Source organism: Hippichthys cyanospilos, chromosome 11, assembly GCF_059441005.1.
Source record: "Hippichthys cyanospilos isolate Australia breed blue-spotted pipefish chromosome 11, RoL_Hcya_1.0, whole genome shotgun sequence".
Classification (NCBI taxonomy): domain Eukaryota; kingdom Metazoa; phylum Chordata; class Actinopteri; order Syngnathiformes; family Syngnathidae; genus Hippichthys; species Hippichthys cyanospilos.
The window spans coordinates 11,494,249-11,512,908 of NC_142379.1; the positions used below are offsets into that span (position 1 = coordinate 11,494,249).

The 18,660-nt window shown below is 39.3% G+C and overlaps 2 protein-coding genes across 11 annotated transcripts; one reads left to right on the forward strand and one right to left on the reverse strand.

The window, feature by feature from the left end:
• Nucleotides 1-219: 219 nt before the first annotated feature.
• Nucleotides 220-11,782, forward strand: LOC148415885 (multidrug and toxin extrusion protein 1-like). Of its 10 annotated transcripts, none has more exons than XM_088427361.1 (17): nucleotides 220-485; nucleotides 2,435-2,536; nucleotides 2,607-2,675; nucleotides 3,243-3,391; nucleotides 3,466-3,508; nucleotides 3,697-3,741; nucleotides 3,811-3,908; nucleotides 4,299-4,396; nucleotides 6,230-6,343; nucleotides 6,432-6,499; nucleotides 6,568-6,676; nucleotides 7,975-8,050; nucleotides 9,667-9,736; nucleotides 9,805-9,937; nucleotides 10,009-10,103; nucleotides 11,100-11,145; nucleotides 11,326-11,782. In XM_088427361.1, exons 1-17 carry the CDS (start codon nucleotides 360-362, stop codon nucleotides 11,532-11,534), a joined length of 1,650 nt encoding a protein of 549 aa, XP_088283487.1. In that variant the 5' UTR covers nucleotides 220-359; the 3' UTR covers nucleotides 11,535-11,782. The 10 variants fall into 10 exon arrangements, with proteins under 10 accessions (XP_088283487.1, XP_088283493.1, XP_088283483.1 ...); XM_088427367.1 differs by having other exon boundaries at nucleotides 11,100-11,133; XM_088427357.1 differs by having other exon boundaries at nucleotides 3,697-3,908.
• Nucleotides 11,783-12,271: 489 nt separating this feature from the next.
• Nucleotides 12,272-18,435, reverse strand: LOC148415886 (multidrug and toxin extrusion protein 1-like). Its single transcript, XM_088427368.1, has 16 exons — nucleotides 18,268-18,435; nucleotides 17,027-17,128; nucleotides 15,656-15,724; nucleotides 15,430-15,578; nucleotides 15,295-15,337; nucleotides 15,175-15,219; nucleotides 14,943-15,040; nucleotides 14,706-14,803; nucleotides 14,524-14,637; nucleotides 14,387-14,454; nucleotides 14,192-14,300; nucleotides 13,845-13,920; nucleotides 13,533-13,602; nucleotides 13,317-13,449; nucleotides 12,916-13,010; nucleotides 12,272-12,718 (listed from the first exon to the last, which is right to left on the reverse strand). The coding sequence occupies exons 1-16, from the start codon at nucleotides 18,373-18,375 to the stop codon at nucleotides 12,458-12,460; spliced, it is 1,638 nt and encodes a 545-aa protein (XP_088283494.1). The 5' UTR covers nucleotides 18,376-18,435; the 3' UTR covers nucleotides 12,272-12,457.
• Nucleotides 18,436-18,660: the final 225 nt, after the last annotated feature.

Below are 18,660 nucleotides of genomic sequence, written 5' to 3' on the forward strand. Positions count from 1 at the left end.
GGAACACAAACACATTCAATAAAACACCCCTCGAGAATCGATTATTTACACTTCTTATACTATTGTTGATTCAAAAGACACGTTTTCCGCGAAGTGACAAAAATATCATTAGATTATCACTTTGACGTTGTCCTATGGCGTTAATAAAGAATCCAGTGGCTCCATCTCCTGGCCACGTGCCGACAGTCATAAGGCGCCTTTATTGCGTAAACTAACCAGCTGTTTTGGTGCTAAATGGCAGACCGCATATTGGCAACATGGATTGCTACTTCGTCCATAGACTAACCTGCGGACAGCTCACCCAATATTAATCAAATAACTCATTAATTAATTAAATTATTATTCATGCGAAAATACTGATGACAAGCTCTTCCTCGCCGTCCTCGTGTTGCAGAGGAGCGTCCTTGCTTCGGACAATGTGGCGGTTACTTGCTGTCGGCTTCAAGGCTGAACTCAAAAACGTCATCATGTTGGCTCTACCTGCGGTAAGTCACCACAAACATTTGATCAAACCAGCACATTCATTTCTAGCCGAGCGCAATAATTTACTAGAAAAGAGCAACCCCAATTTGAAACCTCTATCCATACATATCCTTGATTTACTAATCACAATAACTACCTGTATTAATTTACAGTAATTTGTTGTATTTGAGTCATCCTGTAATATTACAATGAATACCTGTGTAAATTAAAGCAGCCTTAAAGTTTACAGTATCCGTGAAATTAATGCAAAACGTATCCAATAATTTACAGTGAAATCACAAATTTTTGGCATAATTACCTAATTTCAAACCTTAAGCCAATTAAGTTCAGGCTTGAAACTCGCACCACCGCTTGAAATCCTGATTTTGTCATGTTCTGTTGAAGTTTTTGATGGTGGGTTTATTTTAGGAGGGGTTTCTGCTTTTTCCTATTTATGTGGTTTCTGCTTTTGTTCCTCTGAGTCAGCCCTCGTTAATAAGATTTTGCCCACTATGGCGTTATATTTGTGCCACAATTACGCACGCGCGGAAAAAAAAATTGAGCGGAGAAAATAAAACTGAGCGAGCGAAAACAGATTTTGAGCGCAGAAAAAAAGTTCTTGAAAAGAAGTTTCTCGCTCAAAATTCCTTTTAGCTCGCTCGCAATAGCATTCTCGCGCTCAACATCTCGCTCTCGTTCGCAATACTCCTCCCTCCCTCGCTCAACATCGCGTTTGCTCAACATCGAGCTCTCGCTCGCTCGAGTCGTCCTCTGCGCTCGCTCAGTTCTGCTCACGCGTTACGTTTGTGCCACAAAACCAGCCAATCAGAGCTTGTAAAAGCACATTGATTGACAGCTTGATATCCAATGAGATTGCTTGTTGTGTTCACCCGGAAGGAGCAAACGAGAGTGCGTCACATCGACATGGGCGGGAGTTGTGGGCTTATATTATTAAAGTACAAAAACTAACAAGGTATTTCTGTCAAATGATACAATTCAGTAATAATAATGATATAAAAGTAATTCTCCAGCCCAAGACCGTGTTGACGCACTCTCGTTTGCCCTTTCCGGGTGAACACAGGGCAAACGAGAGTGCGTCAACGGATAGCGTACAAGCAATCTCATTGGATACTGAGCTGTGTCAATCAAAGTGCTTTTACAAGCTCTGATTGGCTGGTTTTGTGGCACAAACGTAACGCGTGAGCAGAACTGAGCGAGCGCAGAGGACGACTCGAGCGAGCGAGAGCTCAATGTTGAGCAAACGCGATGTTGAGCGAGGGAGGGAGGAGTATCGCGAGCGAGAGCGAGATGTTGAGCGCGAGAATGCTATTGCGAGCGAGCAAAAAGGAATTTTGAGCGAGCAATTTCTTTTTCTGTGTTCAAACTCCATCGGCGCGCGCTCAAACTCTTATCATTACGCGCTCAATAGTTTTTTTCTTGCTCTCAAAATCTGTTTTCGCTCGCTCAGTTTGATTTTCTCCGCTCAATTTTTTTTTCCGCGCGTGCGTAATTGTGGCACAAATATAACGCCATAGCCCACCTGCCCTCTGTGTGTCTACCAATCAGCTTCACCTGCCTATTGTTCCCTTCCAGCTGTGCACATTTGTTTAATTAGTGAATGTATTTAAGCCCCAGTTTTGTTCCTGTGAGTTGTTGGGTCATTGTTGCTTATTTCTGCTATCTCCTTGTCGCTGAGTTTGGTTTCTGGTTCAAGTTTTGTAAGCCTGACTCAAAACACTGTTTTCAAACTGTAGCGCAGGCTGAAAGCTAGAATTAAAATTGTGAAAAAAAGAAAAAAAAAAGAAAACTAACCACTTGAAGTCCAAGATTGAATGATAACCCAAATATTACCCATAAATGACGACACAAAACCTCTTTGTAAAGTCCATTTGAAACGTTACACACTACATTTATTTAACACGCGCTTGAAACGCGAAACTTAAAACCCTAACAGCTTTCATCCGTCACACAGTGTCTGACACAGCTCATGGTGATATCACTAAATTGTACCAGCGCCGCATTCTGTGGTCATTTGGGAAGGATGGAGCTGGATGCAGTAGCTCTGGCCACGGCTGTGAGCATCATTTGATCAATCGGTCTTCTACACACATGAACGGACATGTACTTAAATCACTTTTTTGCAGGTTGTGAATGTCACAGGCATAGCTATCGGTACTGGGTTGTCCTCAGCATGTGATACTTTGATTTCTCAGGTATGAGAGCTCTTCTACTTCTGTACCCATGAGTCATTGTGCGCGAGTCATCCCATGAAATGATATTCGCAATCTGCGCCATCTGATTTTTACTTTATGTAAAGCATTTTGAACATAGAGATGGGTGTCAATTTTAAAGTGCTCTATAAATAAAGTTGAGTTGAATGTGAGACTGTGTGCACTTTGTCAGTGCTCATTCACATTCCTAATGGTATCATTTGAAAGTTATAGTCTCTGTAGTGTTAAATGTTTCACGTTTATTAGCTTCTCTATTGAATGAATAACTGAAATAAAATCTAACTTATATTTAATGAGTTTTTGCTAAGCTAACCTGTCAAACTAACCTAGTTAGCTTAGTTTCACATTCACACTGCTGTCTGACACAGGAAGTTAACAAAACATTGATCCAATAATCCACATGTATTCATCCTCAGGCATTCTTATCAAGTTTACGGAGCACATGTCGCAGGTCTAATCATTCAAAACTGTACACTAGTGTCTAATGCACAACCATGACAAGAAACGTGAAGAAGAAAACAGTGCGTTAAAAGTAGACTTCTGTGTCAGACATACGGCGCTGGCAATTTTCTTCGAGTTGGGGTGATTCTGCAGAGAGCGATCCTCATCCTCATCCTGACGTGTTTCCCCTGCTGGGCCTTGCTCATCAACACGGACTCAATTCTGATGGTTTTGGGACAAGAAAGAGAAATCGCCAGGTTTGCGGTCATCACTGTTTTTTCTGCTTTTCATAAAAAGTGCCTTGTCATTTTTGTGGTTGTCTCTTCGTCAGGTTGTCTCAGATGTACGTGAAGGTCTTTATGCCAGCGCTTCCTGTGAGTATTCAAGGAGATAACAGAACCATTGACCATTGGGGGTCAGGACAATAAATTCATTATTTGTTAGGAAATCGAGAGGTCCAGGAACCTTATGGGAACATGGCTTAGCCAAGCAACCAGGAACATGGTGGCTAGTAGATGTACCGTTAATGCTTTTATGTTCAATTCGACGTCTTTGTTTTCAGGCTGCGTTCATGTATGAATTGGAATCGAGATACTTGCAAAACCAGGTCAGTTGCGCTCAGTTTGAACTGTCATTCCATGTAATCCCATCAAATTGCCTTGATGGTCTATTTCAGGGGATCATCTGGCCACAAGTCATCACAGGCTTTTTGGCTAATCTCATCAACATCTTATTAAACTGCCTGGTTATCTTTGTGTTAAACTTGGGAGTGTTGTGAGTATCGAGCTTTGAAATTGTTTCGGATCTCTGCTGCTGTTCCTCGTAAATTGCAGATTAGGGGTTGTTTTCATACTTGAGAAACTGGTTTAGTATCAGTCGTGGGTGTCAAGAAAAATTAGCTTAGCTGTTTCCCGGAGGTTTTTGTTTGTTTTGTATTTACATAAATTGGCGATATTGGGCGGACTGACAAAAAAGTCTCAATAAGTCATAATTGAAGTCTTCCACTTGAGAACTACAAGCCATAAAACCTTTAATGCCAAAAAGTAAAATCTTGCCCAACCCTCTCCCTTGTCAGAAAATAGAAGTTTGCCTTCAAAATATACATTGCTCTTTAATTCTTCTACTTTCCTCATTTCTGCACATCCAAATTCTAACCCTTGGCAGAGGTTCTGCTCTCGCTAACAGCGTGTCACGGTTTTCCATGACTGGCATTCTCTTCGCTTACATCTTGAGGAAAGGTCTTCACAAGTCTACTTGGGGAGGTAAGTGCAATTCATTCATGGGTTTCCTCAGGAGCGTCTTACAAAATCAGGACTTGTAGAACACTGCGATATGCCATCTTTTGTCACCTGACATAAAAAAAAAACCTGGTGCTAAATATACAGGACCTCATTCACTACCATTGATTGCTATAGACGTCAAAGCTCTATTTTAAATCGCCATCAACAGCGATTTAACTTAAATCCATTTTGACTGGGCTGTCAGGGAAGCAGTTAAACTTATTTTCCTAAACTAGAGGTTGAGTAGTAGATTGAACAGGTTGAATCGAAGTTTACTTGTTAAAAATAATTCACTAAGATTGAACAGGAGGTGAGGTGAGTGGCTGGAAGTACTTTTCAGGCACCCGACTAAATTTGCTTATGCTAACTGGTTAGCATTCACAGTTAGCATCAATACGCTAGCAGTTCGCGTTTTAGGCACAGGTGTCACACTCAAGGCCTGGGGGCCAGATCCGGGCTCCTGCATCATTTTATGTGGCCCGCCAAATGCTAATTATGACTTCAAGTTCCTGGCGAGAATATCAAATTTACCTTCAACTTTTACACTTTTTTTTGTTACCAACCCCTTTTGAACAGTCTTTAGCGGCCACTGATTTCAAAATGTGTAAAGTTTATTTGACTTCACGGTCACAATTTCCCCTCGACAGAAACTAAAACTACAACGTGACCCATGATAAAAATGAGTTTGACGCCCATGATTTAAGGTCAACAAACACTACCATTTAGTTCACATACACAATGTTATATGTAGATTACACGTGTAATTGTGTCCTTAAAGTTTCAATTCATCAAACACTAACTACCATTCAGTTCACACATACTTAATTTTTTTAAGTATTGTTCATTACACATGTACAAACACATTTGGAAAAATGTTGTGAACAAAAATCAGCCTAGCAGTGTCCTGGAATTAATTGTTTGTTTTTACCAAATAAATCAATTAATTAAAAAAATCCTTAAAGGCACAGATGATCCTTTATCAATATCCCATGCAAGTGGAGCTGTCTGTCATGTAAGACCTACCACTAACTCCTAAATTGCTAGGAAAAATATGTTTCCGCACAAATAGCAGCAGGCATTCGACTGCTATGGAGTGCACCAAGACAAGCAATGGCTCTGTTTGTTAAGATGGTCTTTGCGTATGTGTGTGTTTTTCTGAAGTACTGCTGTGGTATGCTTTTTGTACTTTTTGTACTTGCAGTAATCTTAGCATTTGAATGATACCTGCAAGAAAGGCGCATGTACTGTAGAAAACGGTGGCGCAAACAATTCTGTCTGAGCTTTGAGGCAGATTTTTTTTTGTAAAACTCTTGCACTTTAAGTCGACTTAGACCAGGGGTGTAAAACTCATTTTTGTCGCGGGCCATTTTGTAGCGAGAACTTCCTTCATTGGGCCAATATGTTGAGGAAACCAAGCCGATTTTAAACGATCTCATAGTATTATTACCGTACACAAAAAAATGATGGCTTAGTTGTTTTGCAATCAGAAGTAAAGCGTTCTAGTTTGTTTATATTACTGTAACAGAACAAACCATAAAATCTCAACTTTATTTTTCATTATACACGACAAGCTAAATTTAAAGGGTCATGGAAACTTCCATGATTTGCTTTCGCGGGTCACATAAAATGACGTGGCGGGCCGGATTTGGCCCCCGGGCCTGGAGTTTGACACCCGTGACTTAGACTGACTTGGTTGACTTTTTTTACGGTAATTTTAACCTAGCAGTTGTTAGTGAATAAAGGACCTATTAAAAAAAAAACACACATTAACTTGTGATGGACATTGAACGGGTTAAGTACTTGGACTCTCTACAGGTTGGTCCAAAGCTTGCCTGCAGGACTGGCGCTCATTCATCCACTTGGCGATCCCCAGCATGGTAATGCTGTGCGCAGAGTGGTGGACTTTTGAAATAGCAATCTTTCTTGCAGGTACTGTCAGGCCACACCTTTTTGCAGCCTGCATTTGGTCAGCAACTATTCATAAACAATAACATCTATTTTCTTACTCTCTGGGCAGGTCTTCTAAGTGAGGTAGATCTTGGAGCTCAATCAGTCATATATGAACTCTCAAACTTTGCTTACACGGTGATAAGAACATTTTTCTGATAGTATATCGACAATGACGGTCCACTAATGTCGTGCTGTTTCGTCAGCTTCCTTTTGGCGTGAGTGTGGCAGCCTCTGTCAGAGTGGGGAACGCTTTGGGAGCCGGACACACCAAGCAGGCAAAGTTGTCCGCAAAACTCTCCATGTTCTGTGCAGGTTAGTCCCGATTGCAAATACCCATTTCTTCTTTAGTCTTTGCGAGGCTTGAGCCAACTGCGCCACATATCAGAAGCACCACATGAACTTTACTCATACTAATTTGTGCCAGATTTCGTATGAGTGGGATGCACTGGTGGCGGGTACGGGTATTTTTTTGTAAGTAATCATATGCGATACTACCAGACCCAAAAAAAAAAAAAAAAAGTACATTCCCAAGATTCAGTATTTCAAACCAAGCAAATCATGCTTGCGTGCCTTGTTTATCACTTGTTTCAATCTCATTACAGTATTAGAACTTTTTATTTAGCTTGTATTACTGTAACTTTATCCTAACATATCCCATACCAAAGAAAAGACGTTGTTTGACATCTTTTTAAGAATCCAGATATTCAATCCCACTTTGGTCCCTAATTCATTTTGTACCAACATCTAAACACTTAAAAAAAAAGTATGACATTTGAGTGTCTGAACTCTTGAAAAAGCATGTTAAAAATGTCTTTGGGATTGAATGAGTTAAAGGGGATGTCAACTTAAATAGTTTTATTTTGTCTTAATACCTATGCAATTCTCATTAGTCTTCACAATATATTTCATTTGCGGAGTATGAATAAAGCAACAAAACTCACGCATTTGAAGCCATCTCGGAGGGTGGCCATTTTAACACTTGCTGTTGACTAAATGGGTTAGGGTTCCTCATGTAACAACCAATCACGGCCCACCCGTTTCCTGGGTTTGGTCATGTGACATTCGCACGCTGAGCCATCGTTGTGGTCGATATCTGAATCCTGAGCAACTGTGAAGTCATTTTCTCTTGACGGCAAGTGGCAAAATGGCTGCCACCTAAAATAGATACAAGTACGTTAATTTGGCTGCTTAACTCTTATTCCACAAACACATTATTAATCATAATACTCTGTTTAGATTAGTGCTATTGCATGTAACTTGGTACAATAATAATTTTGGGGTTGAATCCCTCTTTGAAATATAGGAATAGTATGTTAATTGTAATTGATAAATAGTACATGAAAAATACTGACGTTAATTATTTCTAGAGAAAAACTGTTACTGCTGAAAACGGCAAAGTGGAATGTCCATTTAAGCACAGTTCTCGACATTCGTTAAACCAGAGTAGCTTAAATAGGGCAACATTGTCCTTCTTCCATAACCTTATTATTATTATTTTTTTTTTTTTTTTACATTTCTTTAAACTTGCAGGAAGGGTGAGATGGTGGTTATGGTTTATAATATGCATTCCAGTGGTGCACAAGAATTGAACTTGCCACTTTCCTCTACAGCATCAGTCTCTATGTGCATGGCGGTCATTTTTGTGAGCCTGAAGAATCACATTTCTTATATCTTCACATGTGATGAGTGAGTATTCCACTGCTGTCTTGTCTTACTGAATATGAACATCCTTTGGCTACAACTGCAAATCGAGGACTTTGCCTTTCTCATTCTTTTACATGTTAAAAAATGTTATTGCTCTGTTGCTCAGCGCTATTGTGCTTGCTATTGGAATATTTAGCCACCCCACTCGATAGAGCATTAGTACACGAATCACAAAATAAATTGTCAAAAAATTAATACATAAATAAATAAATAACACCACATGAAAGTAACGGCCCAATAAAACGAACAAAACAAAAAAATAGAGTAGTGCTTGAGTTGACATATGTCGTTGTGTAGTTTGAGTTGCCTCCGAGTAGGACTTTTACTCAAGAGTAGACGCCACCAAAAAAAAAAAAAAATATATATATATATATATATATATATATATATATATATATATATATATATATATATATATATATATATATATATATATATATATATATATATATATCTTGTCCATGGTGCAGATTTTGTTTTGTAAGAATGCATTTTAAAATTATACACCAAAGTCAAAGGGCTTCCCAGGTGAAAAGAAGTCGTGCAGAGATTTCTTTTCATCATAAATACACAACAGCATCCCCTGAACAAAGCTCCCAGAAGGGGAAGGAAAAACTCCAAAACCCCCATAGGGGAAAATAAACATAACTTTTTTTCCATAGACACCACTAATAAATTTAAAAAGTCAGAACAGTTATTTTTTATAAATGAGCTCCTGACAGGAAATATTATTCTTAATACAGCACTGCCAATTGGTAATAAGTAAACGATTAACACGACAAAACGTCATGGAGTAGCGAAGATCACACAGGGAGCCACCAAACAAAACACACGGGCCCAAATGGCCATGAGGCAGGAGTAGTTCAGGCAGCAATTTGTGCTACTTATGATAATGGCTTCTGGGTCCAACAGGTTCAACCAGGATGTGGTGCTAATGAAATGCGCTGTATTATGTTTTTACATTTTTTTTTTCTTTTTCAATTCGGTTATAGCGGTTTCACCATATCGCAGATTTTCATTTCCAATATTTTGCTTTTTCAATGGCAAGTTTACATTGCTATTCGTCTTGCAAAATTAGGCCAATCAGAAAATTGACATTTTATTTATTAAAAGGAACAAAATCAACAGCTACTATGTGGCTATTCATTTTTGACCAGGTTTCGCTTGCTATTTTTCTGATATTTTTCATTCTTCTGATCCAAACCAGACAAAAACCATGAATTTGTATTTTTTTATTTTTAACAAAAGAAACAAGCTTAAATAAAGGGGGAAAAAAGCAAAAAATAAAAACGGTTGAACTCTAATTTGCACCACAATAAGCGAGGGAACACTATAATTGATCCCGTTTGCCCCCAGTAATTCAAGCACAAAATTATCTTTAACTCATTAAGTCTCAAAGACATATTTCTACGTTTTTTTTAAAGATTGTATTTAGACCCAACTCGGAAGTTACGAATAACAAGAGGAGCTTGGTATTAATCTTGTTTCAATTTTACTGTGGGCTCGTCTACAAAGACTATTTTTGCGGAATATTTCTCGACATTCGTTCTATGTATGTAATTCTTGCCGTGGTCATAATGTCTTTGTGTTTCTAACAGACAAATCCGTCTGAAAGTTGCTGAGGTTTTGCTGGTCTATTCTCTATTCGTCATTCTGGATGCAATTGCAGTAAGCAGGTTTAACACATTTCAACAGTGAATGGTGGCATTGCGGCATTTTTAAGTTTGTTTGGACAGGGGGCCTCGGGAGGGATTATCAGAGGAATGGGGAAGCAGAAAGTTGGGGCACTCTGCACTCTTCTGGGCTATTATGGGGTGTGTCTACCCGTCGGAGCGTCGTTGATGTTTGCGGCCAAATTAGGACTCAAGGGTACGTCCCCTTCATCACATTTGGATTATTTTGACATGCGGCCTGTGTCTTTAATGGCGTGTTGTTTGCAGGTCTGTGGGCAGGTTTCTGTTTTTCTTTGTTGCTGCAAAGCTGCTTCCTGGTAGTCTACTTGGCCAGGATAGACTGGGAGCAAGTTACACGGGAGGTAATCCTCTAAGAATCGATTGTTTGAAGTTGTCATGTACAGACCAGCCTTGAGATAGGAGTTAAATGCGTCCTGTCGCCATGCTTGCAACTCAAAATGCTTGTATCTCAAATCATCTGCCACCAAGCCATTCCAGGCTCCCACCAAAGCACCAGCAACATTTTTTTCCATAAGATTATACTATCAGTGTTGAATTCTTATTACACATGCAGTAGTAATGACCTAATTCTTTTAAAGCCAGCTGTTTAAAAAATAGGGAACCCTCTAGCCAATTTCAAACATATTAGCTGACTATACTTTTTTTTCCTATTTTATTGATCAAAACAAAGCTGCCCAAACCTTTTCCCTGCCCATTCCCATTGAAATAAAAATGATGCATGGTCTTTTTTCTTTTAAAGATGCCTTACTGTTCATTTCCATTTTTTAGGACTTTAACAGACACTGTCTTTTTTTTGTCTTTATTAATTGCTTCCCCATGCATGTCTGTTTAAACAGATAACTACATATAGTTGATATAATTAAAAAAGGCCCTCCTTCCTTTATGTTTTTTTAACTACCTACTTTTTTAAACACCTACACCACGTAGTCATCCTTAAACCCGCCCAAAAAAGAAAAAAAAAAAAAATCAGTGCTCACTTCACCTCGGAAAATTGTTAGGTCGCTGGGACTCGCAGTACTAAAAAACTATGGGTCCCAAAAGAAATGTTTGGAGTCCCAAAATTTGTGCAATAAAAAAGACAAAGTAAGCCTCAGGTCATCATCATCTTCATATATCAACTGCTGATATAACAGTCCATTTTGGTAAAAAAAAAAAAAAGACCGTTTTTTTGAGTGTTTGTTTGTTTAGTCGTGATTTGCACGTTTTTCAAGATTTGTACTTTGGCGGAACAACAGCTCATATTATTATAAATTGTATTTTTTGAAACACCATAGCTCAAGCCATCACCTCACAATTCTTCTTCTACCTCTCATTAATTTGTTTTTCTTGTGTCCTAGGCTCAGATTAGAGCTGGTGTTAGCAGGAGATCAGGTAAACTACAAAGTAAGATGTTTTTTTTTCCTAATAGCTATCAATACAACATTAAGCATGTCAGAGAATATACGAGGAAAAAAAACCTCAAAAGGAAACTCAAAAAATCTGCAAAAAGATTAGGAACATAAAGTCAAAGAAAGCAACCATAATACACACGTTGTTTTTTACTTCATCGCTCCCTCTGGACAGAAGACCTGCAGCATCGAAGCGATTCGCTTAAACTGTTACGCAATGTGGAGGAGGAGGAGGACGTGGAATTGGAGGAGGCAGAGACGATGAACGCTGCAGACCTAAAGAACTTAATCCTCGGTCGAAGTCTGATCGCTGTGCTCATGATCGCTATTCTGACTGCTGGCATTGCCGTCAATTGGCTGCTAAACAACCACTTTGCCACGTGATCCATTTTTCTGTCCTTATACGCGCGCGCACGCAGAAGTTTTCACAAAAGCGGGATCATGTCGCAGAGCCCACCCCACTATTTTCGAGGCACTGTTCTAAAGCAGATGACAAGTTTTTAGCTCGGTGTTGTTTAAAAGCAATGTTTTCAACCAAAGGGAAAGTTTCAGCAAAGTTTCTGTAATTATTTGTATTTTCTTTTGGGGATGTTTTTTTTTTTATGGTTTTGAGGTTATTAAAGGTTATTCAAAGAACACTTAGTGTCTTTTATTTTGTGTCACCTAGCTAGTTATTCATAATTTATGCAACCCTGTTACCATATTATCTTTGAAAATAAGCTTTAATTATTTTCTTAGCGCAAACGGATTCAACTCATTTTGGATCATATGCAAAATGTGCTTGAGTAAATATTGTACAACAAATACTCAAATTGCCAAAGTAAATCATGCTATTTTTGAACATTTGGGTGGGACCGCTTTTGGAATGTGTTAAAATGATAGTCAAATGAAATCCAATGGTAATTCAGACAGAATGCTACTTAATCTGGGTAACGGAAAAGGAACAATATTTCGGAAATCAATCGAATTTTTTCAGGTCGCTCAGTGTTGGTAACAGTGTTGCACCAAGTATTGCAAACACCAAATAAATCGTGCAAGAAAAATTGCACGATTGATCCGAAAGCTGAGCTAATCAAGCCTATGATAGTTTATGACCTATTAGTGATGAATATTAGCAGAAAATCAGAAAAGCGAAGGTTTATTTTTCCAGTCTTTGCATCATTTTGCTACCAGTGAATTCCTACATGCTTTACAGAGTGAACCCTTTTTAAGTACAGTGCCATCTACTGGATCCGATGGAGCACGGCGGCACTCGCCCCAATGGATAAAACGCGACGAGCTCTCCACCCGACTCCTCGATTACACGATCAGGAGCAAGTAACGTTGCTCGGGTCCGTGGCGGTGCCGTTACTTTGCGGGCACGGCGGGGGGACGAGGAAGTAGACGCAGGTGCCCGTCGCCAGCAGGGCCAGGGCGGCCAGCAGCGCCAGGCCTCGCCTCAGGAGCAGCTGGCTCACAGAGAGCTGCTTGGCGTTGGCCTGATGCTGCCTGACAATAATATTGTTTTGTTCCTGCTCAGCTGGGCCCATTAAGGCAACGTGCGCGTTCTTGTGGGCGCGCTTCACAGCCTGGGTGAAAAACACAAAACATTGAAATGAAAGCGTGCAATGGCCTCAGAAATTGCCTTTGAATAAGTGAAAAGGTGCAGGATTGAATTGTTGACGTTTACAGAGTGGGAGTTGCAATTTGCCAAACAATAAGTAAGTAACTAAGCAAATTTCCCAATGATGCATGGGTGGATATTTAATGGTTATTATGCATTTACCTCCTCTGTCATTCTCTCCCAGTCCATTTTGAAGATAACAGTGATGTAAATTGCGGACTGCAAAATGAAGCAAATCGTAATCCCCAGCCAGAAACCTTGGAGAAAATACACAATAATTCATTGGTTAGCATTAAATTCAAACTCTTAACTCGTTCAATCCCAAAGACGTATTTTTTACGTTTTAGTTTTTCATATGCATAAAATTGTACAAACAGTGGAAGTTTACCATTCTCTCTATGGGCTAGCTAAGAAGCACAATTACAGATGACAGTAATTTTCAACAAACACTCGGCTGTGCTGAATTACTTCCTGTTTTTGTTTTTCTTTCAAATTCATACCACGTTAAACTCAATAGTGCGTTACAATCAAAAGTCAAGACAACATTTCAGAAGTTGACCTACCTAATATTCTGAGTTTTGCCACAAACATGAGCGTAACGCCGACCGTGAGTCCGATGCCGTAGTATCCAAGAAAGTTAGCCACAGCCGGAATTTTCTGCTTTCCTGTTCCCAGAAAAATGCCCGTGCACACGGACTAGTTGAGTAAGAGGGAGAAAAAAATCTTTAAAGTCTTTTTTTAATTGCTGTGATTGATGAACAAACGCATGCAAGACTCACCATGAGGCCATCAAAGAACTGGAGGAAGCAGTAAACGTTCATCACAAGGGACACCAGATTGACAATCTTCCTGTAAGGATATGTGTGTATGTTTACATTTTTTAATTTGGAAATCAACATTTTTGGATGACAACAAGGGGTGTTTTTATTTTATCTTCACTTTTATGTGAAACTTCTTTTTTTTCCTTCTTTTTAATCTTTAAGCTTTTTTTCATCTTTTTTTCCCCCCGGCACTTTGATACACTTGGGCTTTTTTCTGTTTTTGTTTTTACTTTTAAAAGCAGCCCACTGTACACAGTCATGTCCACTCACTGATCAGATGTGAAGATGAAGCCAATCACTGATTTAGTGGAGCCAAGCACAACACCTTCGAAAACTGTAATTGCACCTGAAGACAACACAAACATGTGCTCTCATCTATGCTGATAGAAAATATGATATAAAGTGCAAAGAAACAACAACAAAAAACAGGTTCTCTTGTTAGAGAAAACGTGTCCTTTTTAGGGGAAACTTATGTTTTTGTGAGAATAAAATAAATTGTTAACGAAGAAAGCGTGTGGTTAAAAGGAAAAACAAATCACTATTTTTTAAGATTTTTTTATGGGATAAAAAGTATCAGTCATACAAAATTGATAAAGAAAAATGAAGGTGAAAATTACCGGCGAGGCTGAGCGCCAGCTTGCAGGTGAGGATGGCCCTGTCTGTGTCTCCGGCCCCAAGGGCGTTGCCCACCCGAGCGCATGTGGCTACCTGGATGCCGAAAGGAACCTTAAAAAAACAAAAACAAAACAAGAATGGCCAAGATGTTATGAACGCAATAAACCGAAACTGACAATTTGTACTAGAAACGTTACCATGTAGGAGAGTGTGGACAGCATCAACATTGCATGCTGGGCGGCCAGCTCATCTTCGCTCAACATGCCTGAACGGCAAAATAACAATTATGACGGGCAGGCTCGTCGATCGACTGGTCGAGAAGGTCCCAAGTTACCCGCAAAGAATCCCCCTAACTCAAAGAGCCACCACTCGAAACACTTCATGAACATGCTCGGAACCGCCAGCCTCATGTAGGAGCCCCACTCCTGCAGAGATTCCATTGACCAACCTGTGGGAGAAGCCGTAGACGTAAAGCCAATGGGGGCGAACAAATCAAGAACGTGCAGGTGGACCCACCTCCCCATGTTGATAGGTGCAGCTTCTTCCAGCGAATGTAGGCAAACAACAGAACACAGAGGCTCATGTGAGACAGCGTGTTGGCAGCTGCAGATCCGCTAGAGGGCGCGCGCGAGCCAAGACAGAAAGCCAGAGAAGCAAGCATAAACCCAGACGCGCCTTTAAAATGATACACATGCGCAAATTCACGTTAAGCGCATTCAGTATCATGGCTTGATTTCATTCAAATCGACTTACTTCACTCCTAGATGGAGCAAGTGTAAGAACACGTAGTTCATAATCAGGTTGGCAACGTTTGCCATGGCTGCAGTGTACATCTGTGGAAGTATTATACCCTACACAAACACAGACACAAGCCTTACAAAACACAAAACAAACAAAAGAAAAACAGTGGATTCTCAAGAACAAATTCATTGCAGGCCATGCTGTCACTTTATTTTCCATTAATACTGAGCTATCGTGATCTCACCTGGTTCTGCAAGTAAGATGATTGAAGATGGTGCAGAAACATTGCCTAAAAGAGCAGGAAACAATATGACACCATCATATCGATAATATACTCATTTTGCACTGTCAATTTGCAACTCACTGGCACTGCCGGCAAATAAGCTGTGATGTACAGATGTGCTATTCTGAAACGAAGAGGTCGGCTTACGCATTCATATACACATTTACGGGATAACAGGTGCTCGGTGAGGGGGTTGTTATTGTGCGGGCTCGTTACCGGGTGACCTCGGGGTCCTGGCCCATGAGCAGCAGGAGGCGTTGGGCGTTGATGAGCAGACCCCAACAGGGCAGGCAGAACAAGAGCAGGATGAGGACGCCTCGCTGCAGGATCACGCCTACGCGCAGGAGGTTCTTACCACCGAAGGTCTGTTGCGACCACAGTTTTGGATCGAAAACATTGTTCAAAAGTGTGTTACAGCATAACACAAGAAGGCTTTTCAAACCTGAGCAACCAAAGTATCACAAGCGAGAGCCAGACCGTATCCCGTTGCCGCTGTGGTGATGTTGATGGTCTGAAATGAAGTGTCACCATGAACCAGGGATTCCCACATAGCCCAAGGGTTGCAAAATTTGATTTTTTGTTTTATTTTTGTGTGTGTACAATATACATTCTAAAATATATTTTTGCACCATCTGTTACAACTTAATTCGGAACATAAATGCAACAAAAAATGTTATGTAGATAAACCTTCTTAGATGGCTTACTTACTTTTATAAGTTGGAATCAAAGAATAATGCTGGTAATTACATTCAATTAATTTAGCACGTCATGAATGCTCAGATTTCTTAAAACAAAAATCAAGTTAACATAACATAAACGTATTTCAAGGATTTAACTATTCTCAACATTGGCTTTTCCACTTCAAGTTCACTCTCCTACCCAAACAACGAAAGCAACGAAATTGGATGCTAATGCTAATGCTAGGTGTTGGTTAGCAATCCCATAGAAAGGGAAGGCAAACAACACTGACTGTTATTTATAATAGCCACAGTTCCCAGAGTGCAATAGCACAATACATTCAATAAAAACAATTATAAGTGTGTTATTCCCCGTTATATATTGTATTTGTGTTATTACGAGTTGAGTGTGTGTCATATTTAATGCCCACATTTATGACAGTTTTTTAAATAAATGCTGTCTTTACACAAAAAATAAAAACATGGCCTTAACTTAAAAATATTGAACTGTCACAGCCAATACTCTGGCTCCAATCAATTAAAAAATATTCAACATCCGCTTTACAATGATCAAAATGGGGCAAAATATATTAATATAGTGTGTATATAAAAAACATAGTCTATCAAAGTCATCATTCACTACTCGTTGGCAGACATTTAGCTCATTGATTTTCATCACGGGTGTCAAACGTAGGGCCCACTGGCGGGATCCGGCCCGCATGGAGTTTTAAGCATTTAGCATTCATTTAGGCATTAAAACAAATGAATAAGACCAAACCCATTAATCTGCTGTTCATAGTCGATAGAAAGCAATTCTTACGTTTACAAGCAAATCCCAGATAAGTGCTGCAACTCACTAGCGGAATAGTTCGTCGATTGCTTCAGTGACAAGAAGTGAAACACTACACTCGTGTTCGTAACGTTAGCATTAGCATATAGTTGCCCGAAGAGCCACATGCATCTCTGGAGCCATGTGTTGCAGACCTCTGCCCTAGGGTGTGTAAACTTATAAAAAGCACTGATGAGGGCCACTGGGAGCAAACTTGTCTTGCTCAAGGGCACTTAAAAAGGGCATGATTCAGGGAAGACCAAATAACATCAGTTAAATTTTGGTTACGGAGGAGAAAATCACTCACAACCGACGCTAGTCCATATCCAGCCAATATGTCGTTGCCCAAACGTCCGCAGAACATGGTGACCACGAAGGGAATCAGATAACTGAACACTCGTGAGAGCAACTATAGAAAAACGGCCAGAACACAGGACAAAACAGGATCAGGATGTCATGAATGTAAATTACAGTAAATATCATAAGATTGTATTTAAAAGTGCACTGGCTTTCATCAGTAGATAGGTTATGTTATATTTTTCATATTTTATATTTTATATTTTTTTTATATGTACTTTAAGAGAGTTTTTTTTGTGTTTTAATGCTATGTTGTGTGTTGTCATGAATTCTTGTAGTAGTAGACCTTTTGTCATTGTATTTCCATTTTTTTCATCATCATTTAGTCATACCTGGCGGTCACGTTTGTACAGTGCCTGAAAAAAAACAAGTTTATGTTTTCAACATTGTTGATTTCTTTTGAGTGGATAATTGTAAATGTAGTTTTTGCAATTGTGTATTTGAGTATACCTCAAGGCTCTATACTAGATCCCATTTAATTTCTACTGTGCAAGTTTTAACTGTGTTATTTTGATAAAATGTCTTTACAGTTATTAAACAGAATTTTTTTGTTGTTGACTTAACTCATTCAATGAATATTTACATATTTTAAAAGAGTCTATACAATCAATTCTGGGTACTTTCAATACTTTACCAACTTTACATACTTTTACTTATTTTGTTATTTAAATTTCAAGTGTTAGGTTAAAGAACCAATAGAAACGCTGCATAAAGTATACATGTATTAAATGCAAATGTACAGAAACATTCTAAACTCATGTACACTTATGTACTCAAATTCCTCATACACTGTACAATATTGTGGATGATTTTGTATGAAATACATTTCAAATGTTGTTGCCTCTTGTTCATTTTACGCAACTCATTCAATCCCAATGAAATATTTTTGCGTAGCTCTCAAAAGTGTAGACAATTAATTATTTCTTATTTACTTGTTCACTTATATTCAATGAGTATATTCTTCGTATACTCTATTGTTTGTATATTTTCCATAAATCTATTTATATTTTCATGAAAAGCATTGTGGCCATGCAGGACTTACTTTTATGGATTCCAACTAGGTAATAAAAAATCAATTCCAAACTTCAAGCACAACCACGGACCTATTTTATAATTGTATAAATTGTTCTGATGAATGCATGCACGCACACAGAACAAAGCATCAAAACATAAACAAATATGGCACCCTACCACTGGCCAAGCCATCTTCAGGAGGTGAAACACTTCTTCTCTGTAGCTTACGGGCAATTTGAGACGGCTGCAACAGCAAAGCCTCTCGTCACTCGATCCCACTGCCATGTTTTCCGTGTTCTACACAACACAGTCCAGCGCATGTACTGTAACTTCTTAGACTTTTACCTCTCTTGTTGTCACTTCAAAAGCCACTTGCAGGATGTCAGAGAGGATGGACCACATGCTTTGTTTCCTTCGAAGCCCCACCAAGTGCAGCTGAAACAACTGAAGAAGAAAGCGTGCATGCTGCAATCAAAACAATAGCTCACATGAATTCATCTTGAACACTGTTTGTAATTTTCACATTTATGCGAGTGAAAACAGAACACTTTTTTGGTCATGGGTATTCAA

What these genes read in the sequence shown, in the direction of transcription:
- LOC148415886 (XM_088427368.1), bottom strand. Translation starts at nt 18,375, where the DNA reads ATGGCAGTGGGATCGAGTGACGAGAGGCTTTGCTGTTGCAGCCGTCTC. An exon ending in GCACCTATCAACATGGGGAG is followed by an intron (nt 14,638 to 14,705) that starts GTGGGTCCACCT and finishes CTTCTCCCACAG; the next exon opens with GTTGGTCAATGGAATCTCTG. An exon ending in GGGAGAGAATGACAGAGGAG is followed by an intron (nt 12,719 to 12,915) that starts GTAAATGCATAA and finishes TTTTTCACCCAG; the next exon opens with GCTGTGAAGCGCGCCCACAA.
- LOC148415885 (XM_088427357.1), top strand. Translation starts at nt 360, where the DNA reads ATGACAAGCTCTTCCTCGCCGTCCTCGTGTTGCAGAGGAGCGTCCTTG. An exon ending in AATAGCAATCTTTCTTGCAG is followed by an intron (nt 6,344 to 6,431) that starts GTACTGTCAGGC and finishes CTCTCTGGGCAG; the next exon opens with GTCTTCTAAGTGAGGTAGAT. An exon ending in ACTCTCCATGTTCTGTGCAG is followed by an intron (nt 6,677 to 7,974) that starts GTTAGTCCCGAT and finishes TTTCCTCTACAG; the next exon opens with CATCAGTCTCTATGTGCATG.